At 26.7% G+C, this 26,718-nt stretch overlaps 1 protein-coding gene across 1 annotated transcript in view; it reads left to right on the top strand.

Moving 5' to 3' along the window:
- Nucleotides 1–25,897, top strand: part of LOC129961956 (uncharacterized) — a 196,107-nt gene extending 170,210 nt beyond the window's left edge. The window contains exons 2-6 of the mRNA XM_056075606.1: nt 4,370–4,536; nt 5,827–5,963; nt 12,265–12,367; nt 18,890–18,954; nt 25,646–25,897. Coding sequence (XP_055931581.1) covers nt 4,370–4,536; nt 5,827–5,963; nt 12,265–12,367; nt 18,890–18,954; nt 25,646–25,755 — 582 coding nt within the window. The 3' untranslated portion in view covers nt 25,756–25,897. The remainder of the gene's footprint in view (nt 1–4,369; nt 4,537–5,826; nt 5,964–12,264; nt 12,368–18,889; nt 18,955–25,645) is intronic.
- The last annotated feature ends 821 nt before the right edge of the window (nt 25,898–26,718 follow it).

Here is a 26,718-nt window from a genome sequence, read left to right as displayed (position 1 = left end):
TATTATTAAATTAAAATTGTTTAAAATTAAATTAAAATCGTTAAATTAAAATTGTTTTTGGTGTCCCAACGATTACTTATTTAATGTCACAAATATTTTTAACTGCGTATGTTTCCAAATATAGAATATTATTTTCTAGTCACCTGTATATTTGAAACATTTTTTTTTAATAATATGATTACTGATAATAGAGTCACTGAGAGTTTAAACTTTATGGGCACTAAAGAATATCTTTCTTAATTTATGTAATATCTCAAGAATTTGTCAACAAAATTTTCTCAGATTCATCATGAACAGATCGATTCATTAACAATGTTTCATTTTAAAGACATCAAACACTAAGAAAATAAAATGAATCGTTTAAAATAATCCGTCTAAAACAGGTTTAAAAAAACTACTTAAAAAACGATGTACTTAAAACTATAAGCATATACAAAAAAATATATACCTAACATAAATACAATTAAATTACAAAAGCATGCAACTAACCTAAAAATAATTTAAATCATTGAAAACAGGTTAAAAAAAAACTACTTAAAAAACGATGTACTTAAAACTATAAGCATATACAAAAAATATATAACTAACATAAATACAATTTACTTACAAAAGCATGCAACTAACCTAAAAATAATTTAAATCATCCGTTGATAATGGTTGTCATGTCAACAGTCAGAACATAATGCGCATGCGTGAATTTTCTTCGCCAGTTACGTTAACGCAAATGCGTGAATTTTTCTACGCCAGTTGGGGTAACGCTATGCAGATTATACATTTTTAATTTCTTTTATTATGTGTTATTTTAATTCAAAAGTACTTCAGAATGAATCTGAAACATGGATTAATTAACAATGTTTAATTTTAAATGCATAAAACATTAAGAAAATAAACAGAATCGTTTGAAATAATCCGCCGAAAAATGTTAACCCTAGCCTCATTACTGTTGGGAGAAAAAATATCCGAAGCCTTACTCATTTGGCGGTGGGGAAAATGGAAGATTTTTTTGGCGAGAAAGTTAGTTTTTAATTAATAATTAAAATTCTAATTAAAAATTCGAAAAAAGGAACCCCAGGTGCACATTCCCGACCTCCAAGGTATACATGTACCAAATTTGGTAGCTGTTGGTCAAACGGTCTGGCCTGTAGAGCGCCAACACACACACACAGACACACTGAGCTTTATTATAAGTATAGATTACTAGAAACTGAGCGTTGTTTAGCCGTAAGAAGGCATAATTTTACTTTTTTTTGTTATGTAATTTAAAATCAAATGAATAGAGTTCTTTAAACATTGAAAATTCTTCAGAATATATAATTTGTTAAAAAAATATCATTTGAATAGATTATTCTTTTTATTTTGTTGTTGATAATATCTGTGCATTTTTGCTGCAAATTATCGATATTAATATCATGAATTTTTTAATTAAATCATCTATTCAGTTATATAATATTTTGCACTCAACTATTATAAATGTTTGGATTTAAAACAAAAATATAGAATTCTAAAGTGCGAAATTTCATTAGTTTGCATCGTATTAATAAATCTGATTCCAAATAAATTTATACTTGATTTCGAAACATTTTTAATTCCCCAAATTGTTTCAACATTTAAAATAGATTATTTATAGCATTTTTCTTATACTTTTGCAAATTTATTTTTCTTATATCGATAAGGGCAAAGAGATGTCAGAGAAAATGAAAATTCTTGCTTTGAAATCCAAAAAATTCAAAGTCGATATTAAGATGAATCACTATATTTTAGGTCTCCACAAATTCAAATATATACTATCATTTAAAAATTGTTATTGATTTGTCTTAAAGATAAATTTTGATTTTTTTTTAAATTAGATTTTTTTCAATCAGTCAGTTTTATTATGGAATTCTCTTTAAAGTAACTTTAAATAGAAATTTATTTCTAGAAAATTTCTTTGAACATTCCTTTATCTTTGAATAATAAATAATTACTAAAAAGTTAAAAAAAATAATTTAAAGAAATAAACTTCAGTATCGTTCAGAATCCCTTTGAAATTTCACTTGGATTTAAATAAAGGTATAAACGGTCTGTTTTATCAGAAATCCGTCAAATTTCATTTTACTAAATTGTTTATTTGAAAAAAAAATAACAAAATAAAAAAATTTAAATACAAAAATTTTTGAAAACTATATATATATATATATATATATATATATATATATATATATATATATAATGCAGGTTCGAAGCAGTGAAGAGACTTGGTATCTTATATAACGTGGTTTCTGGCCACGCGCCAGTTGAATACTCGTGTTGACCTTTGACACCTTGGCAAGGGCACCGAAGGGATCACTTTCACTTGATACTTAGTACTGATGGCGCATAATTTTTACAAAGGAATTAATTAAACCGAAAGTGGAATTAGATCAGGAAATAAGAGAATATTTTACTATGGGCTAAAGTAAGATAAAGTTCCGGAAATTAATTTGGGTTAAATTAAGAGCTTAAATTATATATATATATATATATATATATATATATATATATATATATATATATATATATATATATATATATATATATATATATATATATATATATATATATATATATATATATATATATATATATATATATATATATATATATATATATATATATATATAAATTTAAGCAGGGAATGCTTTTATTTAGTTTTAATGTTATTTAAAATACGAAAGCAAATAAAATTTAAATAAATACGATTTTTTGCTTCATGTGATTTTTTTCCTAAGATATAATATTTACTTCCATAGTAAGTTAATTAAACATAAGCAGCGTGTGAAAAAGTTTCTAGAAATTTTTCGCAGTCTTCCACTATACCTATTCATAGTAAATTTTTAGCTTCTGCTTCTGCTTCTTCTTTAAATCTATATTTAACGAATTTTTTATGAATATAATTTTTAAAAAATCATTTTCCAGAGAAAATTTCATAAATGCCTATCAACATAAATAAAATTTCATAAAATCTGTTTTTATTCCATATAGAAAACACTTTTTCCGACTGGATTCTCCACATCACATGTTAAATTAAATTTCTAGATAATTTTCCATAAAAGAAAAATCAAATTTTTAATAGGATAAAGAGAAGAACGATTAAAAAAAAGAGAGAACGATTAAAAAAGAATTATTTACTTAAATTTGTAAGTGGATATTTAAATGTTGAATTTTTTTTTTTTTTTTTTGTATCTCAATCATTTAATGAGAGAAAGGTATATAGATTCAAAACACAAATAATGTACTGGAGGGAAGACTTTGTTTTTTCGAAATTATTAAAATTATTCTTTCCTGTGTTCATCCCAAAAACATTTTATAATTAATATGAAACTTCAGATTCATTAAAAAGAATTTATTTTTAGGTCCTTTGGCTCGAATTTAAATATTTTAGAAAGTGTTGTTCCGTTTAATTCCTTTAAGAAATCTTTTTCCATGACTTTTATTACTAAAAATATAAAAATAATTCCAATAAAAAATTTCAGGAGTTTAAAGTTCTTAAATTAAATAATTCTAAAGAATATGATAATTTAATTATATTAATTCTCCCACTTATTTTAGAGCTAAGAATTACAAATAAATTAAATTGCATTTCTTATTTATTTATCATTAATTAATTGTTTTTAATTGTTTGAGTGATGAATTAATAAATTAATAAGTTATTTTTAGCATTATTCTTCTTCATATTTCTAGATATTTAATATAAATATCTGGAAAACCAAACTTCGCTTGGATTTTTTTTTGTGTGTAAAATTGTGGGGGATTTTTTTGGAGAAAATATCTAGATACGAAGCATATACTGATTACATATGAATATTTTTCAAACTTGCCTACATATGAATCGGTCATTTCAATAAAACGAATCATGAATGCACTTGGTTTAACATGTTAATCGAATCAATCTGCTATATTAAAGTATTCATTTTAAAGTTTATCAATCATTTCTTATAATTTTGAACTTGCACTCAGTTTTATCATGGTGAAATGGGGCCCGATATAACGCTATATGACATTTTGAGCATGAGATCAGATAGAAAAAGGCTCTAATTGTTAGTTATAAAAATTGTTTTTTTTAGTAAAATCGCGATTCTTTAAGAAAGACAAGATAAACTTAAAAAGCAAAACCTTATCTAATTAAAAAAATTGATCCAAATCGTTAGAGCTGCTTCCGAGATACGCGAAATAAATTAATTTATACATACACAAGAATTGCTCGTTTAAAGTTATAAGATTCTAAATGTATTGTAGTATTTTATTTTGAAGAAATTTTCCAATTTTAAATACTGTGGAAAAAAATCTATTATAAATATTTTAGAGACATTTTATATACATTTTTAAACACTTATTTTTGCTTAATTTTCAGATTATAGAAGAGCTAAACAATTGTCTCGCTGTCTTTCGAGACCATCTTGTCCATATAGCGAAGCCGCAGGATTGTCCTGAAATCCGGGATCGTATTCGAGAAACCAGACGAAAGTGCCTGGATTTGTGCATCTCAGCTCACGAAATCATCATGCCTCAGATCAGAAGGTAATTAACGTGTACAAGCCAAATATTATTGAAATTTAGGCATTTGTCTTAGAAATAGTAATTTGTTTGTTGGCAAGTTCTACAATAATTGATGAATTTATGAACTCCGTGATTTTAATTTGAGATAGTAAAAAAATGAGTGGAGCTTGGTTGAACCTACCTTTCTATGAGTTTTCACAATAATGAAAAATGGAAATTCAGCGTTATAATTAATTGAATGTAAAAAGTTTTGCAAGTCCTTCAAGAAGAAGTAGAAATATCTGTTTCAAAATACTATGTTCTTACTGTTATGTGGATGATCAGAACGTTGATGTTAAGGTGAATTGTCTTAGATTAATGTCAGAAATTTGGGGTTTTGTATAACCCACTTTGAGAAAAACGAAAGAAATTTTCTTGGTTAGGTTTTTATTGTGCCTTTATTTTAAGGAAAAAAATAATTTTCAGAAGTAAAAATTTTGATCTGTATTTAAAAATGTAAAAGAACTGTAATCCAATCAATTTAAAATGTCTTAATCTATAAAATTGTCTTTTCTAATTGAGCTAAGGACTCGAACCGCAAATTCTTCATTATTAGATCTATACATTCTCCATTAATAAATCTAATCTATGTATCCTCATTTAAATACTATTTACTGTATTTGCTTTTCTCTTCATTATGAATATATAATAAATTTTAATTTTAATTTTATACAGAAATAGTCAGGAATAATTCAATATAATTCTAGCAAAAAAATAAAATAAATAAACAGATCAATATTCTAATTAAAACTACTTTTTAAATCTTTCGAACACTAAAGTGAGAAGATATTGTTTTCATTTCAAATGCTATAACAGATCATTATGGAAATGCTATTTGTTTCGCATGTGTTTTATATTTTTTCTTCTTTTATTTCATGTGTTTTAAGCTCCTTTTTTTCTTTTCGTCGATTTACTTTCAATTTTTACTTTTTCTTATTTCTTCCGCTCTTGCTTTATTTTTCCCTTTTTCTTTTTTGCTTGTATGTTATATTCTCCCATGAAAAGTTTCTATCGCTCCGAAAGTGCAAAGAAAATATATTCATGGAACTACGACTATTGGCATTTCTCAGAATTTTTGAATCTTTCTACCTTTCTATTTTTGTGAATTTGCAATATTCTGTTATATTGCTCTGATTTCAGTTTAAATATCAATAGAATATTTTTTTATCATTTCTTGAAGCTGTCGAAGTAAATATGGACTTTTCACTTATGTATTTCTCAGTTTTATTACAGTTTTAAGTTTGTTATTCGCAATGTTTTCTCTTGCTTTAGTGATGTTTCCGAAGGTATACCTGTCGACAGTCAACAGCTGGTAAATTTGGTATGTTGCACCCAATTGTTTCTCAGAGAACTCAAAAAATGTCACAACTTGGTTCAAGCCAATCCTATGGATATGACAGCTTACTATGGTGAGTGGATATATAATATCATTCTAAAAATGTAATAACCATTAAAATTTTTTATTACCATATCTCAAAATTATACTACTTGAAATATATGGAGATATCTCAAACATGTGTTGATTACAAATACGGGACTAAATGTCTTCAAGCAAGAAATGTTTAAAAGTACTTGTCAAGATTTCCTTGATGGAAATTATACTTACTTTTAATTATAAATTATATAATTCAATATATTGATACATAGCATATTAAGAATCAGAGTATTTACTAAACAAATATTAAGATTTGTAAAAAATGATGCATAGATTGGAAGTATGAAAGTTACTGTTTCTAGAAATAGCACATGACGAATTCTGCTTAGATTTATATACATGTATTCCCACATACATTATGCTAAAACAGAAAAAAAAGGATTGTTTAGCTTCATTTTTTATTATTGGTATCAGGGTAGTAGAAAATAATACATAGATTGGAAGTATAAAAGTTACTGTTTTTAAAAATCGCATATAACGAGTATAACCAGAAAATAAGGATTGTTTAATATCATTTTTTATTATTGGTATTAAGGTAAGTAGAAAATAATACAGAGATTGTAAGTATAAAAGTTGCTATTTCTAGAAATCGCACATAACGATACAATTGCGTTTAGATATACTATATATACGTATATTCCTACATACATTATTCAAAAACAGAAAATGGGGATTGTTTAGCATCGTTTTTTACTATTAGTATATTAATTACTATTTGTGAACACAAATTTGAATTTGATGTCTACTAAGCAAGTATCGATTTTTTTAACTTACTTTCAGAAATTTCTTAAATTAATTATGTTTGTTTGTTTGTTTCTTATGGCTCTAAAGCCTGAGGGGAACGTCTCTTATTTTTTATAGCAGCGCCAACTAGGGCCAAGAGTACGACTTTGCCACTTCACGCATCAATCATTTGCTTGCACAACCCCTTTTTACAGGAGGGCACATTCACAGATCTCACAGATAGAACAACAGAAGAACAACCATGCCCAAACCAGGACTCGAACCCGGGACGCCCAGATCACGGGGAAGACGCGCTACCCCTATGCCAGGACGCCGGCTGAATTAATTATAAATTGCATTAGCGCAATAATAACTATCAACTTCATTTACAAATTAAACGTCAATAGAGGAGCGAGACTCTGTAACTTCATTATGAGGTAGATGAAATTAATAGACGGGTTTCAGGAAAAGTTATTTAATTGTTTTCTAAGTACCACATTTCACAAGACAAAACAAACACACTTACTCACTTCGAATACAATCTAATAATGACCCCCAAGAAGGATCATGGGAAATATACTTGGTGATGTTAATAAGGTAATGCTATCTGTATATACATCCACTATAGTATATATAATTTTCTCCTATTGATTAAAGTTCTTTATTAAAATATTTATTCAAACCATGAAACAAATCTTTACATATATCCATTTCCAAAATATTATTTTTCCATTTTCACTGCGATTCGGTATTTATTGTTATATTTTTCTCTTATCCCAAGAATTCTAAAAATGGAACTATCCGTTTTCATTTTTTGGCATTAAACCCGGAATCTATCCCATTTTTCTAAACCGGTATGAGTCAGTGTCATAAAATTCATTGTATTATAATTTATCATTCATATGATTTCATAAGTACATATTTTAAAATTGACTTTTTAAGAACGCCTTGGATTCTAACTGAATATATTAATTTAATAAATAATTCATTTTCAAAAAGAACTATATCAAATAAAATGGATTATTATTGTTTATATTCAACGCAATCGCAAGCGTGTGTTTAGTAACAGTTGCAGATAACTGCAGAATATTATTTCATAAGCACATAATTTAAAAGTAATTTTTTAAAAATACCTTGAATTCTAACTAAATATGTTAATTTAATAAATAATTAATTTTCAAACAGAACTACATTAAATAAAGTAGATTATTATTGTTTAGATTCAAAGCAATCACAAGCGCGTCTCTAGAAACGGCTGGAGATAACTACAGAATTTTGTCCGAGATGCTAGAATAACTCAACTAGTTGTAAGATAGCACTATATTAAACAATATTCCGGTGCTTAATGAACTCGATGTTATTATGAAGGTTAATGCTTGTGGGCTGTCAGTGCTCACGATATTCGACCGTTATTACGAAGCCATCAGTGGCGAAATAAGCACTGGTCAGTAAACATTCACTTCCATTGCGCAAATGCTTCGCGATAATTAGGATGGACATAATTTTTCAAAGAAATGTTACGTTAGAAGATCTGTCATATTCATTACTTATCAACATTTAATATATTAGTCCCAAATTAAACATGAACATTTTCTGAAATGTTTATGGAGTAAGGCTACACTTAATTGAAATATTGACTCTTGGCTTTTGCGTATTATAAAGTACTGATAAAATTCAAAATATGCTTTTGTATTTTCTTAATTCTTGAAATTTCAAAATTTTATCGAAGACTCTCGAATTTTTTTTTAATTTCTGAACATTTAGGATTCATTTCTTTTTTTTTTTTAATTTGATTCACTTGAAGAGGAATTAATCCATATATTTTTTTCCAAATATAGTACCAATTTTATTCCTTTTGGAATAAAATTCCTTTATATTCCTTTGGATATTTTCTTTTGGATTTATTTTTTTTTGGACTAGAAATTTTAATGTTAAATAGTTTCCACGAAGTTACATTCTATGATAAAGTAAAACATTAAATAAAATTCATGTTATATAGATACAAGAAATTAAACATTGGATAAATATTTTTTTATTAACAAATGTAATTAAAATTATAGAAGAATACATTTCTGGTTTTATTCGGAAATTTAAAGATCATTTTTATGGAATTTACAATTTAAATCTGTGAGAATCTAATGGTGTACTTTAAAATGAATGCCCTTAATTTCTGGATTAATGTCATAATATTTGCTTATCAATTATATTCCTTTCCATGACGATACTTAATTGAAAATTCTGAATTTCACAGTATAAATTATTTTAATGGATGTAAATTTGAATTTATTTGTTATACATTGCATGGAATCAAATATAAAATTTTTGAATAATGAATCTAGGAGCAATGCTGGAGTCATAAACATTAAAAAAAAGGAAAGATATTTACTTTGAACCATGAAAACAGTTATTCAGAGTAAATATCTTTTATTCTTATTAATTTAAGTAGTATTTACTCATAAATTAATATTTACCCCTTATACCACGCTACCTTTAAGTTGGCGATTGGATCCTATTGCATAGTTCCTATTTTAGATGTTCCATGTCCATTTAGACCACTTAAAGATTAAACACAAATTTTATGTATCTTGATTCAATATTAGTGTACTTGCATCATTATTTTTTAGAAAATTTTGCATGAAAAATATTTTGAGATATATTTTCCATATTATTTCTATCAAAATTTAATAAATCGAACACAATTCATGTTTTTTTTTAAATTTCTTTCAAGAAAATTGTGAATAGAATTCAATAGCTTTCCTCCTTCTTGCTGTTCAATTCAAAAACTCGCAAAAAGGCTTAGAATATTCTTTTTCTTGAAAAGCAATGAAAATTATCATTCGCAATAAAAGGAAACTCGAAACACTTTAGTTGTAAAAAAGGAGCATTTCGAATCCTTATTCATAAAGAATTTCAAATATCGTTTGAAAGTTACAATCTTTAATTCTAAAGATCCCCGAACTACCGAAAGAAGTGTTCCATATCATTGAAAATGTGTATGCCAATAAAAAATAAAAGATATTGATTCATATCTTTAAGATTTAAAAAGGATTTCTTGACATCTATAATAGAAAAAAGAACTCAGTGCTGAATTTTATGAAAACATCTAACAGGATAAAACAGAAAAAGATTATAACAAAAATCGATAAATTCAGGCTAAAGGTGAAGACAGTATGTATTCACAATTATAAAAAAAGAGTAAAGAAAATTGTATAAATTATTCAAAGAAAATAAATATTTTCGAAAAGGATGTTTTGTGAAAAAAGTTAAAACATTTTGGATGTTTTCTGAAAAATATATAAAAAGAGAGTTGATAGAAATACATACTTGAATGAATACAAAAATATACTTTATGTACAAATAAAAATTCATTGATGATAAATTTTTATGAAACTCAGTATTTAAACCTTATTTTTATTAAAATCTATTTAAACTTCCTACATATATTTAGTACCATTAGTATCGGTAGTAACATTTAAAGTCATAAAATTAGCTGGAAATATAACCGAAATTTCACAATAAGTTATTTTTTTTTGCATTTATTAAACCTTGTTTGTGATTTTAATTAACTTTTTAATAATTTTATAGCCTATATAATTTTTTTTCAAAAAATTGTTGGAATTAATAAATAATTATTATATGTAATATCCTTCTCCTCTTTATTCATTTATTTTTAAAAAAGTTTTTTGTTATTTTTTTTAATTTTATACCATGTTTACATCGTATAGTGGTGACCAGTAAGGAAACTTGTATATGTATCAAAGAGCCAGTGCCAAACACATATATAGAGGTAAAATGTAACCGAAGGCATACAGTTTGATGTAAAATACCACATAATTAGCAAAAAATAGTGTATGCATTGGAAATGTTAATTTCAAAAGAAAAATAATTGAGTAAAATAATATTCAAGATTCTCAGATTGAATAAAATTAAATGCACAACTGTCGGTTTCTTACATTTTCAACAAAATGATATGAAAAAATTTGAACGAATTATGTTTTCCTATTTTATGCAAATATGTGTTTAAACTAAGTATTAAATTATGCTTATAAACATTTATTGATTAATGGAAGTTATAATAATCAATGCAATCAAAACATTTCACTAAAATATAATAAATGATAAATAGAATAAAACAAATAGATGCATAGAACAAATAGATAAATAGATGCTATAAAAATGTAAAAAGAATATATGAGCTATATTATAATGTAGAGTAATTGTGGCCAACTTGAGTAGTAATAATTAAATAGTAGTAATTTAATAGTAGTAATTAATAGTAGTAATTTAATTACATAGTTAATATATCTTAATATTTAAACACAACTTTAGAGAATTTTTATTGAATTCAGTCTGATAAAGAAGTAGATGAAAAGAAAGTGGCTACATAATTAGCAAGAAATTAAAGCAAAAGGAAAAGATAAGAAAAGGGGAAAGACTCAAGGGACAAAATAAAAATGAGAAAATAAAGTAAAAAAAGGGGTTAAAAAGAGGATTTTGAATTAGCATACAGATTGTGAGAAACAGGAATGCTTTTCCTGCATATTGCAGAGATGTATACAGCAACCCTCATGATATAATATTCTATAGCACATTTCAATAGCATCCCATTTTAAAGTAGTATTAGGGATATATGGAATAGATCAAGTAAATTTGAACAGAGCTCGGGCGATGAGGATAGTGCCTGAATTAGCACCCCCCCCCCTCCCCACCTTTCGCGCTACATCAGGGGAGAAGCCTTTCAGACCCGAAAGATTTAGCAAAGACCAACCACTTATACGATAGTTCTTCCTCGAAATAGAATTTCAATCAAGGAATACTCGACTTGTAATCCAAGATACTACAAACAGGACGCCGAGATCTTTCAATACCTAATGAATAAAAATGAGTTCAATGTTTAGTTTGAAAAATATGGGTTTAAAGTGTATACGAGAGAAAACTTTTTATTCATGTTCATTGTAATTTGGATGCAGATTGACTTCTATGTTGATTGGTTAAATAATTTTATCTTTATTTCATATGAATCACCTGATTTCATTTATTATCATTGTGCTAAATGACAGTGAATGTGACATACCTTATATAGTTTCATTAATAAAAGAATGATAAAGGAAAAAAAATGTGAAATATTTTTGTGTTTATTGTCACAACTTCCCCCATATCAGGGGCAAGTTGTAGCAGCCAACTAGTTTAAAAAATATTTCTGCTAAAATAAACAAAACTCTTCTATGTTTTTAGATATATAATGAATGTATAGGTTAAGCTATGAAAATATGTAGCTATAATCATGGAATCGCGGGTACAATGAAAAATATAAATATTTTTTTCTAAAAATTGTTACAACTAGCTCCACTACTAGAATGATTGTTACAACTAGAATGATAAGTATATATTAATACTGAAAAGGGAAATCTTCTGAATAATCATTGACTTTTAATGACGCAAAGATCTCTATGTTAAATTATGTATATTGATATTTTAATTGTTTAAATGATGCATCCTAAAATAAAACAAAATTTTATTTGCTCATCTAAATCCTATATTTTTCGTTGCAGAAAAGAGGCCTCGATCATCAGGTGTTTCTGTTTTGGATAAGTTGGTCCTTTTCAAAATGCCACCAAGAGATTATCACAAAGAAGAACTACAAAGCATTTTCAGGTAATAATCTTATCATTTATTTCAACTCGTATATAGAATCGTCTTTTTTTACTCTTTAATTTGATTCCGAAATGAAAAAAATGCCTCTCTTGGTTTAATTCTTTTCTATACTTTTCTACTTAGCAGCAATCTTTATTATAAAATTATCCTTGAAATTTTTTCAGCGAAACTCTCAATTTTGCTTTAGCTATTATTGTTACATTATACGCCGTCACGTCCTTAGTTTTTTTTTTTTTTTTTTTTGAATATCTAAGAATGGTAAATGGAACAGAAAAATATTCAAAATATCTGGGAATAGTAACTAAAAAAAATATTTTAAATAATTTTGAAAATTTTAAAAATGTGATTTTTTTACAATTTATAAAAGCTGAAAAATAAAAATACAATATTATTTCTAAGCAAAAGCTTCAAAGTGGTTTTACTTCTGATCTTATGACAGAAAAAAACTGATGACTCCTCAGATGACTGATGTGAAATCTTTCCGTCTTTGAGATGGCAGACATTGATGTTGGTAACAAACTCATTTAAAACCATTAACTGGCATATTAAATTGACAAATCCTAATTAAAAAAATTTTAGGTTGAGAAGATTTAAAATTTATCATAAGTATGGCAAACACAAAATCTCAAATATACATTGGTTAGTTATTATTTCGAGAATCAAATAATATTTATGATGATAAAATACAAAAGCGTCGTATTTCTAAATTAATAATTCATCTTAAAAGTCAAAAAATATACGCTCTTTATTTTTGAGAAGGTAGACACATAGGGGTTGAAAAGAAATATTATTTTTCATCAAATCCTTTTGTTTTTCAATTTCTTTATCCAACACACTACAACAGTGCATATGCTATAGGAGAGAAACTAAGGGCCATTGATTATTCACATATAGGGGCATACTAACTAAGGGCATACCATTGATTATTCACATATGAGTGTAATCCAGAAAGTAAGTTTCATTTAGCAACACAATAAAATGAAATGATTATTTGGAACTAACCTTTATTAAACAATGAACTGTAATGAACAGATTACTTTTTAAGATATGTACCATCAATCTTAAGACATTTATTGTAGCGGGACACGAGTGTTTGGATGGGCTGGTCAAAGAACTATGTTGCCTACGATTGCAATCATTGTGTAGCAACGGATCTGACCTCGTCATCATCCTGAAACTACCTGCAAGTAAGAAAGGACTTCAGATGCTTGAAAAGATGATAATCACTTGGTGCTAGATCTGGGTTAAAGGGGGTAATCAAAAATTTTCCATCGCAAATCCGCAAAGCATTGCTGAATGCCATGCGCATTATGTGGTCGTGTACTGTCATGAATGGCCAAAATTCCATTCCGAAACTTGCCACGAAGCTTATTTCGTATTGCGCAATGCAGTTTCTTAAGCGTCTCGCAACAATGATGTCCTAGCGCCTTAAAATACATCAGCCAAACGCCGTGTCGATCTCAAAACACTTCAAGTCCTTCATTGAAGTGTCACACTCTCCTTTTGACCATGGAATCTATCATTACATAGGATCCGTGAACTTCCCAAAATTGTCAGTAAATTTCGTAAGCTTTGGTGTTCCTGGCATAGTGAAATCAGATACATGCAGCGATATGCCCGATTGTTTGAGGTATTTTAAATCCTCACCAAACAAGCGCCGCATAAGTCCACTCGATAAGACAGGTTTTCCTCGATTACCAGTGACACATCAGAAGAAAAAAAATGCATATTTGAATTAACCGGAGGAATTTTTCCGCTGTGAGAATCGAAAACGGAACTTAATCTTCGGATTACCTACATATTTTCCATGTTTCTAGCCATGTTTCATGCTCTGCCATTTTAGAACTTCTCAATCCATTCATAAATACTTTTCCGTCATCAAGTTCTATTCCCATATTGAAAAGCCAGCCACCAATTAATCATGGTTATTGTAGCAATTTTCGACCAGAAAAAGCGAAGAACGACTTTAGGTTTCTTCTAGTGCATACTGCAAACAATATGCGTGTTCAGCAGCCAATATTGGAGTTATTTTTCCGCAAACTGAAGATAATTTCTGACTTACACACGGATGAATTATTCTTTTGACGAATAACTATTGCAAAAGTTGAAATAAACCGAACGTAAACTATCATTTGATTTAGCTTTCATCCTAATTTCTGTATCATTAAATTTCAGAAACCGAAAAATAAATAAATACGATCACATTCATAAAATCTAAAAATAAATAAATATATTGACTTGCTTTATTTCTTAAATAATAAATTATACATAAAGAAAGATTTAAAAAGAATGATTAATTTTAATCGAAAAAAATATCATTTTGAAAAGAAAATTTTTCTTCATTTATACAGGTTAACAAGACTTAATTGATATTATTTCACATCATACAAATTTACCATAAATTAAAAAATGTAGATATGTTTAAAAAAATGGTAAAATTATATAATCCTAACTGAAAACTAAACTCCAATTTTGTCAGCTTTAATTATAAATCCAAGGTATAAGACCTCAATAGGAACAATGGATTAAGATCTGTTTTCGCCGAGTCCGTTCATTATTGAGATTAATGATCAAAGACAGCAGATTACTGATTCATCAATTGGAACTCTGTGCAGAGCCCAAAGGGATTGTCTCCCGTGCTTACAATGGCCTCAATCTTGCCTTACAAATGAATCACAGTTCTCGTTACTTAGAGACGAAAGAATTATAATTAATGAATTAAGAATGCTTTAGTAGTTTTGGATCTAATTAGTTATTTGATTACTGGAAACTTCTCACCTGATTCTCTCGCCAAAAGAGAAATAATTAATAATGGAAGAAATGGTACCAATAAAGAATTCTTTTGATGAAAAATTTGGATGCATAATTAAAATGAAATGAATTAATCTTCTAATAAAAATACCTTTTTATAAAAAACTTGGACTTGAACTTGATGCATAAAGATTATTCAAAAAATTTTATGGTGTTAATTAATTTATCATTAACAAAAAGTGCTGATAATTTTCTTTCTAAATATTCCCTTAATTGGCAGCTCTATTATATTTGGCTTTACAAATGAGAAAAAACATATTATCACTGTGTTGTAATAATATAATAAATTCTTATTTTTCCTGTTATTTCATCCATTTCTATATAATCATTCAAAGTTTTTTTTTTTTTTTTAAGATTTTACGAAATTTTTATGCTTGTTTCTTTCCTTCGTTGACTACAAAGTTTAAGGCGTTGCTATTGCTATTATCATTAATATTATCGTTTGCTACATACCTACTGTTTTACTGAATTCTTTCTAGTAAGAAGGATGCAATTCTTTTTTTTTTTTTTTCATAATTTTGCTGTGCTATTGTTTCCTATTTTCTACTATTTTTTTCTGGGTTTTTTTTTGTAATTACTGAAATAATTATGCAAAAGAAAATAAACAGTAATTGCAAACTTTAGTCTTCATAATTAAATAAAGTTAATTTTCACTGTGAAAATGACTACATTCATTTGTTAAGCAAAAATAGTCGGAGCCAACAACTATTCGTTGCTTAACTAATATATGGAACATTTTCGGTCACCGACAGATTCTATGACTTAATTATTGTTTACTTTCAGTTATTTAAACAATATACTTAGAATTTTGATTTTACTAAGGTTTCGTGAAACTGCTAAGAGCCGAATTTTGTATATCCGTAAAGATAGATCAGACTCCTGAATATTAACATTAGATAAAACTTTAAAACAAAAAGTACCATTTGATGAATATTAAACAGTAAATACTATTTACAATATGTTTTTATATCATAAAAAGTGACTCCCTAATAGACATTTTCTAAATAAACAATAGCGGTAAATATTATGGAGGGATTATTACAGTTTCGAAATTAAAGAATATTTCTGCAATTATTAGAAATTAAATATCTGTTAATTATGTTTAGAAAATCCATTTCTAATCAGGATTTCATTCCTTTCTACTACTGCTTATTTTCACATTATCAGTTAGTCATCCAATTCTAAGATTATAATTTTTTATTTGTATATGAATAAGAAATTTCTTTTTTATAAATGTAGTTTGAAATAAACTTGTAAATGTAAAAATAGTAATTTATATATTTTTTAATATCTTACAGCAGATTCTATTTATAAGGCAATATTTTTTTAAGACTTATAGACAAGAAATTATCTTTAAGTAAAGGTAGTAGTAAGATAGATAGGTAATAAGGCGTGATAGTAAAAATTTTTATCTTCTTTTGGTGACTTACAATCTTTGAGCGTATCACATTATTTCAACAACATTCTTCGATTTCATACTTACTTCATTATAAATTGCAATATATAATTTTTACATGCTCTAGTTAAGAACAAGGGCTATCAAACTGAACATTTAAAACATAAAATATGAATGTAATTTGTTCTGTACACTTCACTGAAATCGTATAAAAATGTGCGAACACCATCTGTATTCTCAATTTTTTGAGGTGAAAATCTGCATATGTTTATTTAAAATGTTTCTGAAATTTTTCCTTTTAGAAGTTTTTTGTTGATTTTTTTTACTTTAAATTAAACCATTTGTCATGTGTGAAAATAAAAGCATGTTTGTACTTCTCGGTAATGTGTTATTCATATTGAAAGTCAGATTTATCAAGTAAAAGTAAGTTGTACTCTCAATTTTTGGAACCACTGTATATCTCACTAAAATTTGAAAATAACGTCAAAAAAATAAATAGTTGGTTCGCCTATTTTTTCCAGGAAATATTCTCATTAAAATTTTTTATGGCTTTGTATCAGAGATTGCACAATTGTTAGATTAATAAATCGTTTGGTTATTAAACTAAAAACATATACACCAGTTGAATTTTTTTTTATTTTCTTTTTCTCATTCAAGTAAAACAAGTATTCCAATAAATAATCATATTGTATTTAAAATGATATTCTTAAAGATTAGAGATCATCAAAGATACTATATTAATATTTTTAATATCTTTTATTCTTATGTTTTATATTTATATAAGAAATATTAATATTAAGGAATATACAAAAAAGAAATCGCTTTTTTCACTCAAAAAAAAGAAGTGTATAAATTCCATAATGTAATTATAAATTATTTTAACCTAGCAATTCTTTTGCATTAGGAAGAAAATTTTACTTTATAAATCTTTAATAAGTTTGCTTTGGTAGATTTTCTTATTGGTAAACAAAGAACTACACGCAAACTCCTTTTAATGTTAAAAAAAGTAGTTGAAGCATTCTTTTTAAGATGCTTTTTCACATTAAAAATTACTACTTGCTAATAAGGTTTCAGCAAAATTGAGTAAAACCTTAAAGTAAGATTATAATCCATTTCTTGTTCGTTTACAAATTCTTTCTTAACTTATTTATTTACAAACGTGAGGTGCTTCATTTTCAACAAAGACATATTATTTGTATTTATCACTCATGGCTAACCAAAGTTACTTTTTCTGAAAGCAGATTGTAATTGTTTTTAATCTTATAGAATTTTTCACTCGTACTCTACAAACAACTCTTGTTTTTTTGTTTGTTTTTTTTTAATTTTTTTTAAAACTTTAGTTAACTTTTCCTTAACACAATTATTGCCAATCCCTTTTATCTTATTTTTTTCAAATATTTTCCTTAATTATATGCAATGAAAGTGTAGATAATTCAGATTTCTTATGCAGATATGAGATGAAATATTCTATGCTTAATGGATACATTGATAAAATTAGTTGAGGTTGCAATTTTTTAAAAAAAGTGTTAAAATGCTCCAATTGCTTATGTACATTCCTTAAAATTCAGAATGATTTAAAAATTTGTCGGAAAAGTAAAAATCATCCTTACATAGTATTATGTCAACAAATAAAAATAAAAAGATGCTGTTTACAAAGAAGCGAATAAAATGAAACTTTTTCGTCGTGAAATCAGCATTTATTAATAGATAACTGGTGAAACTACAGCACATTCCATCAGTTGACAGAACAATATGTTACATAGTATTAGTCAATGGAAGCTACTAACAAATATTAAATGCATCCTCTTCTTCTTAGCGACTCCGAAGAAAATGGAAACAAATTAAATGAAAAGTAAAAATATTTCCATTACTCATCAACATACTCATTTTCAATCGTACTATGAAAATTGTTGAATGCTATGGAATTATTATTATAAAAATAGCTATTCTAGCTCTGATAAAAGTCCTCCGAATGTAAGACGACCATAATGCATTTGTAAGTCAATATTCTGATCATTGTCATATCCTATGTAACGCACAGCCCTAACTACTGTAGAACAATCTGATGGTTTGAATTGATTATGAGATTCTAAATTAAATACTTAAAACATACTATACTAAATTATATTTCATTACAAGAAATATAGAGTTCCTTCTTTATTCTTCATCCATTTATCTTCATTCGTTTGCAAATATTTGGTTTCTAAATTAGTTTTAGACTTCTGATGTATTATATTGAAACTAATAATATTGAATAAAATTTGAAAAATGTTTTAAAGTCTTTGTAATTTTTTTTTCTGTTTCAAATTTTGCAGAGACACAGAACAAACGGTTGCTTTACTGAGGGAAATGAAAGAATTTATGCCTTGTGAAAGCAATGGTAATTTTATTCCCTTTTTAAAATTTGTATCTGAAATAATATCAAATATATTTGATTGTTTTACTATTAACTGTACTTTTGTTTTTTAGTTATTAGCAGCTAATTAATTTTACATCACTTATTCGTATGTATTTTGATCTGGATCACAATATGAACACCCTAAGTGTACCTGAAACAACTTTCATGATCAATAGATTTCATGTTAAAAAAGAAAAAAATTTCTTGTAAAAATTAGGTTCTCTTCAGCAATGAACGTCACTTGTACTAGGAATTAAGTCTTCTTAAGAGAAATGCTTCTACCAGAACTCTGATAAATCAGATGCATATAATCAGTATCACCATTACGAATATCTTCAGGCTTTATTATCAAAAGAGAAGGATTGCATATTTTTTTTGAAATTTTAAATACAATTATCAAAAGAGAAGGATTGCATATCTTTTTTGAAATTTTAAATACAATTATCAAAAGAGAAGGATTGCATATCTTTTTTGAAATTTTAAATACAATTATCAAAAGAGAAGGATTGCATATCTTTTTTGAAATTTTAAATACAATTATCAAAAGAGAAGGATTGCATATCTTTTTTGAAATTTTAAATACAATTATCAAAAGAGAAGGATATTTATAGTTTAGTCTCAATGCTCTTTATTACATTACGAAATTGAACACAAAATAAGCCCTCTTATGCAAGCAATTTACCACTTGGTTGCTTTAAGATATGAAAGGGTGTCCCAAAATTAACGCAAATTTTGAATCACCACCATATCGTGTAGTAAAGTGTTGGCAACCGTAATAAAGAAACCGCTGATTGACAGCTGATGGTTTGGGGTTAGTCAAAATGAAGAGTTACACGATATAATAACAGGTTAAAGCAAGATTTCAATAAAATAAAAACATAGTTTTTTTTCTTTTAAATTCTTATATTTTTATTGAATCGTACAGGATAGGGTTATGTATGGAATAATACATAATGCAAACGGCCTACCACGGCTTTACTGGCACATATGCACTTTTTGTCGAAATTTCCATGACCATTTTGTATAAATGTGGCTGAATTTCGTTGATGCAAAGTTGAATTTCCTTCTTTAATTCACACGTACTTGTGGACTTGTTGGCACAGACTTTTGATTTCAAATAACTCCATAAAGAGAAATCCATTGGTATAAAATCACACGTTCTAGGAGGGCAATTTTCTAATTTTCGAACTGTGTCCCCTAGACTCATTATTTTTTAAATATTGTTCAACAATTAAAACACGTTGTTCTATAGTTGATCTTTCATAAAAAAATTTAACAACCTTATGGGATTTATATTTAATCGATAATTCTTCACACATACAATTGTTTGCCTTTATACAGAGCATCAGATAGTATTCGTTACTAGAACCTAGAAATGTTTCAGGCGCATCAATTGCCAAAATCAGGATTGTATGCATTTTGAATGTACAGAGTTCCAATAATGAAAATAAATGCATTTGAATTTGCATTTATTTTTGAAGTTATTTGCATTGAATTTGAGCTCTACTTCAAATTCGTCCATTTCCAAATGAACAATGGGTTTATAAATTATACTCCAAACGTTCTCTTGAGTTTAACAGAAACGCAGTAACGAAGCATTCATTACCTAAACGAAGAATTTTAACTGTCTATCAATCTGATTGCAAGACGTCCATTCAGTTTCCTCCAAACAGTTAGTTTCCAGAGTGAAAAGGCTATTTATTAAATTGGAAATTCATTTGATTCATTGCTAAATTAGTTACCCCGCATTTGAATGAGCTTTAAATTCGAATCGGATTCTGGAGCTCGGAAGACACCGCTTTGCACTATGGAAGGAAATGTCTAGCTTCAACATCAATTAAAAATAATCAGATTTTGTAGTACTTTATTCTATAAATTATAAACAAAATTTTGATATAATTATTTAAAATTTTAGGGTTTGTTTTAATTTAATATATATTTAAGATTCTAATTGGACTATTGATTGAGCCAATAGACTTTTAAGTAATTGAAATATATATATATATGTAGTTTTTATGTTTTCTTAAAGTTAATTCGTAATAATTTATATATAATCATAGTATTTTTAAAAGAAATAATTCTTTAGTATTTATATATATTATACATGCCTGTTTTACTATTTTTAATAAATGGTTCTTTAGAATTTATATATAATTTTAGTATTTTTAACAAGTATTTTTATACACAAATATAAAATATTTCTTCAAAATTATAATTACTATATATAAATAGATACGATACAAAAGAAAAAATCACTGATTGAATTTAATTTAATTTATTAATAAAAAATAAGTGATTAAAAATGGTTTATTGAAAAGTTATTTGAATTTTTTAATTATTGAGTGTATTAATTAACAAAATTGTTTATTAATGATAATAAATGAATAAAATTATAAACAATGAAAAATAATAATAATAAATATAATCAAATAATCAAAAATTATTCATTAATACATAACAGGTAAAAAAGTGCAGTCACCAATTCCTGAATGAGTTATTTATCTTTTACTTTACTAATCATTAAATTGCAAGCTGATATTTTTTAGAAGCACCGCAGAAAAAAATTCAGTACAATTTAAATAAAAAATATGTAGATATTGTTAAAACTACGGAATGCTATTTCTGGAAAAAAAATTACCTGACATTACACCACAGATTTATTATTGCTGTTGTTATTTTAGTTTTAGCATATTTTTAACTTAAATGCTGTATTATTATTTAAAATTGGAACTTTTTCACAACTCTCTGAAGAAACCATTGAAAATGCCATCTAGATATAAACAAAACAAAAAAACGTTCAAATAAAACATCATAATGGTTTAGTGAAATCAATAAAAAGCAGGCTTCAGAAGTAATGCAACTTTTCTTTTTAACAGTAATAACGATAACAGAAGTAATGTAATAATTGAACATGCACTGTATATTCAAAATTATCCGCCCACTTTAAGAGTTACATTTTTTTTTTTCGAAAATCTACAAAAAAGCTGTACAAACTGTTTTTGAATCTTAGATATGTAAAGAATATGTTTGAATATGATTTTACAGTGATGTTTCGGTCATGAGTCATTTAGGGTACTAATCAAAAATGATAAAGAATACATTTGGACTATCCAATTTCACAGAAAAATTATAATGATTTACAACTTTCATGTACGATCTTGTTTGCTGTGACTAATACTGATGTAAATTTTCTTCAAAATAACACATATATTCAAGAGGAAATAAAGATTTTTTTTAAAGTCCCAAACGTTTCCTCACGTTTTTTGCTTATAATATTTAAAATATGCGAAACTAATATGTGATAATATGCTTGTCTAACATGACTTCAAAATTCGAAGTAAACAATTTAAATATTCGAGAAAATATTCATTGTCCTCCGTGTATCATGGCCTCACATGTATAGATGTGTAGTTTCATCTATACATATGAGAAAACGCAATATAATTTTTCATGCATAGCTTTGAAGATAAATATTTAAAGAAACTTATATAAAAATTCCAGTGGCAAACTTCAAAAATACAGAAGATTTCAGAATTCATGAGAGGAGAATTTCAATTGCTTTCCGCTGAACTAAATGATGAGGATTTCTGCGAAAGTTGATATTTTTAAAACTTGAATTTCAGATTGATAAATTTCATTGTAAAAATTTTAGAAATATACTAAATACTCCGCATACTTTATAAATTCAGTGTTTCAAAATGTAGTGTAAATTATAATAGATTAGGCTTGGGAAGTAGCTTCTACCATTAGATAACAGCTAAAATTCGATTCACATGTTAATAGCATGGGAACGGTCTTCTATGTACTTGAGTGTTTGTTGTTGTTGTTAAACCTAATAATAAAAAAAATGTTGAAATGTGTAATATTAATAGTAAAATATTAATAGTAAAAAAATTCTTTAAAAAAGATTCTGCTTCTTTAAATGCTCTCTTCCTTCATTTATGCCCCACTTCCAGTTTCTTTTCCCGATACCTACCGTGAATCCTTTAAGGACCTCACGAATTTCTACAACGCGAATATTCTTCGCTCCTTTAAATCATTTCAAACAATTGTAATCTTTTCGAGGAAGAATTCAATTATCGGAACAAACTAGAATCCGCAGGTACACTGGAGAGTTGCAATCTGCTTTGAAATGTTTGGATAATAATTGATTGATGTAATTACTTTGACTATATGTGATCTGATCTGTATTGTTTGGGTTAATATTTAATTGCTGGAGCTACTTTTGACTATATGTGATCTGATCTGTATTGTTTGGGTTAATATTTAATTGCTGGAGCTACTTTTGACTATATGTGATCTGATCTGTATTGTTTGGGTTAATATTTAATTGCTGGAGCTACTTTTGACTATATGTGATCCGATTCGTATTTTGCAGATGAGTCAAAAGAGAAGCACAGATTTTGTTGCAATACAATGCATCTCCAGATTATCGCTCAAAATTGCTTGCACAATTTGTTTGTTTTTTTCTTTCTGACTACTAGATAGTCAACAATCTAGTGAATATTTAAACTATTACTTGTAAATAACAAAAATGAATTTTTTCGATGAAAGGATATCCTTGTGACATCTAGTGTCTAATCATCTTTGATGAAACCTTCCATAGCGTTAAATTAATTTAATATAATCGTCTTTTTAATCTTTTTGCAACATTTTAAATGTTTAAGTAAAGATTTTTCACGAATTTATGAAAATTTTCAAATTTATTCTTATCATTCTTTATAAAATATTATAAACGTGGGGGAATGCGTAACTCAAAGAATATTCATTCACACATTTATTTATAAAAGAGTGATAAAATAGCATGATGTTCTTTAAAAAATTGCCATGAAACCAGTAAGCCAATACAACTATGCTGATAAATTTAAACAATTTCACTCTAGTTTAAAATTTTTTATGGAAAAGCCTTGTATAATACCACAAAAAAGAAGCCATAGTTGTGTTTTAATTTCATGTTAATTAAGAGTAGAGCAATTTAAAATAAAAATTGAAATGCTAAAAATAATTAAAATTAATAAATGAATGAAAATTACAAAACTTTTCCAGGCATCAGCAAACATTTGATCCTTTCTTGTATTGAAAAGCCAAAAAATTTTGCAAAACCCTCTTTTCCAAGATATAAATACTTAATCTATTTAATCTATTTTTATCCTATCTAAAATTAATAAGATGTCAAAACTTTCCTAATTAAATTTTATTCTTCAAATTGCCTTTCAAAAAGTTAATCATAAACCGAAGTAAATTTCCGGTTTTCGGAGCCTATTATTTTCAAAAGAATGATAAAAGAAAAATATTAAAATTTCAGCTCAGATAATTGGAATTGTAATTTTCTCGCAAGATTCACGAATACGTGCATCTTTAGTTATCTTCAGAAAAATTTTCTGCAAAGGCAATTAATTTTTCTGTCCTTTTAACCACTTGACAACATAGAGTAGATAACTATCTCTACTTGACATTGATGCCCCATGGGGTATCTACATAATTTAACAAGTGGGGTGTTTTTCATGATATTGGCATTTTTCTATTCAATTAGGAAGCATATTAATTAACATTATAGAACAGATATAATTTTTATATTTATATCGAAATTTTTAAAACTCATTGCTTATAAACACTATAAATGAGTGATTAATTTGAATGGCTGAATAATTTTTAATATGATAATAATAATAGTCTGAGTATTGTCTATAAATAGCGCCAGACAGCAGTCATGAATATCGCAAAAAAAACCGTTCAAAACGCCCATCAAGGCAGACCTTTGGATTGAAAGCTATTAATTTTGGATAATCGTTAATCTAATAGGTGTAATCATAGTATTTTTTCAAAATTTCAACTAAATTTTTAATTATGAATACATATAATATAATTTTACAATTTTTTAATTATGATACATACATATAATTTTACAAAGAAAAATTTTTACTCACCCTTAAAGAAAATATCTTTTCAGCGATGCCTTTTTTATTTCCACATTGTTTTTTCACCAATTTTAGTAAAATTTAAACATACCAAAATTACAATTTAAAGTTTAATACTTTGCATTGTTTTAGCTGCAAGATTCGTACTTACAAGCAGCAGCAGTCATTACAAGCGTCACAATGATTTTAAGTACATTTTTGCTTAAACATTATTGCTGTTATGTATAATTAACAGTAATTTTAAAAAATAAGGCTAAATCATTTATATATGCATTATCACCACTTAAAGCAATTGAAGTAGATATAGTTGGAAATGTCAATTATTAAATGATTCTTTAGTATTCATCTATATATATATATACACAAAATTTCTTGCTTCTATCTAAAACACTAGCAAGTCTTTTTTTTAAACTCAGAAGGACTAATCACAAATTTAAATGGAAATATATATTACAGATTTGCAAATTTATTCAATACAGAAATACTGTCATATGTAAATATTTGTCCAATAGTATATCAACCAGACGTCATGACGTGTTGAAACAAGGCCACTTCAAAAATTATACAATACAGATTTTTTTTCAGCGTTTTCTATTTACATAAAAAAATTCAGCTTTTTTCACATGCAGCAGAATGCAAAAATATAATTAATAGAGCAGTATTTTATGATAAATCAAAACATATAAAAAAATTCAATAATATATTCGCAATAAATTGCCTTTTTCTAATTATTCCATGTATCTTTTCTTTCCCAGATAAGCTACTTTTGGACGAAAGTTTCCTCAGATGGAACAAAAGGACAAGGAAAAGCGTTTGCAAATTCGCGGAAGATTGGATGTGCTACTGTGGAACTAATTTAGCATAGCAAATGTTTAGATACATACTTCCCCAAATTGATATAATTTTTAATAAAAAAGTGAAGTAGTTCAGGTTTTATACCCTTTCACATTTTATGTCAGATTTACAAGCACAATCGTGATCATGTTTACGGCACTCTGTATATTTTACTTTTGCACAAATAAAACTTTTATGAATTTTTAACCGTCTATTCCTCTTTTTTTTTACTGTGTCATTTGGAAATGCAATATATTTCCAAGATGTATGTACTATTTTCTTGCCAAAGACTCTCAAGTATCATCACAAAATAATTAATATTAATTTAAAATATGATTCGATTCAAAGAAAATTTTAGTATCAAATTAAATTCTTGGTAACTTACTCAGATAAACTTTTAGAATAAAGATTAAGTATTAATATGAAAAATAATGAATTTTCCTTCAAAGTATTTTATATTCTTCTGGTATTGAAAAAAGGTTGAAAGTTTCTTATTAAAACTATATAAAAATCACACATATGACATTTAAATACTAAGAATTCACACATGAATGAAAATTCAGATTAAGAATTCAGAAATTCATACATGAAAACAGGTTCAAACACTGCTCACAATATTTTGACACAAAACGAAATATTATTTTAGTCTTTCAGTATTGAAAGAAAGCACAAATTTAAAATTAAGTAATAATAATACACAATCTTAATGTGCCATCTGAATATTAATAATTCGTACATGAAAGAATAGTGAGTATACACACAAACACACACAAAAAAAAAGAAATTCGTAACGTGATCAAAATAAACACAAAAGTAATTGTTTTATTTTTCAATACATATCGCAGCTCAGTCGTAATTGCGCTATAACATAACATATTGATTGCAGTGTGTTTCACAAATCAAATGAATTCTGATGCTAAAAATATAGTAATCTCAAAAAAGGATGATGAGTCTGAATGTATATTTCTGCATGTATACACTTTCAACAAGACAG

Source organism: Argiope bruennichi, chromosome 2 (assembly GCF_947563725.1).
Source record: "Argiope bruennichi chromosome 2, qqArgBrue1.1, whole genome shotgun sequence".
NCBI classification, from domain to species: Eukaryota; Metazoa; Arthropoda; class Arachnida; order Araneae; family Araneidae; genus Argiope; species Argiope bruennichi.
This window is presented reverse-complemented; position numbering and strand designations above follow the sequence as displayed.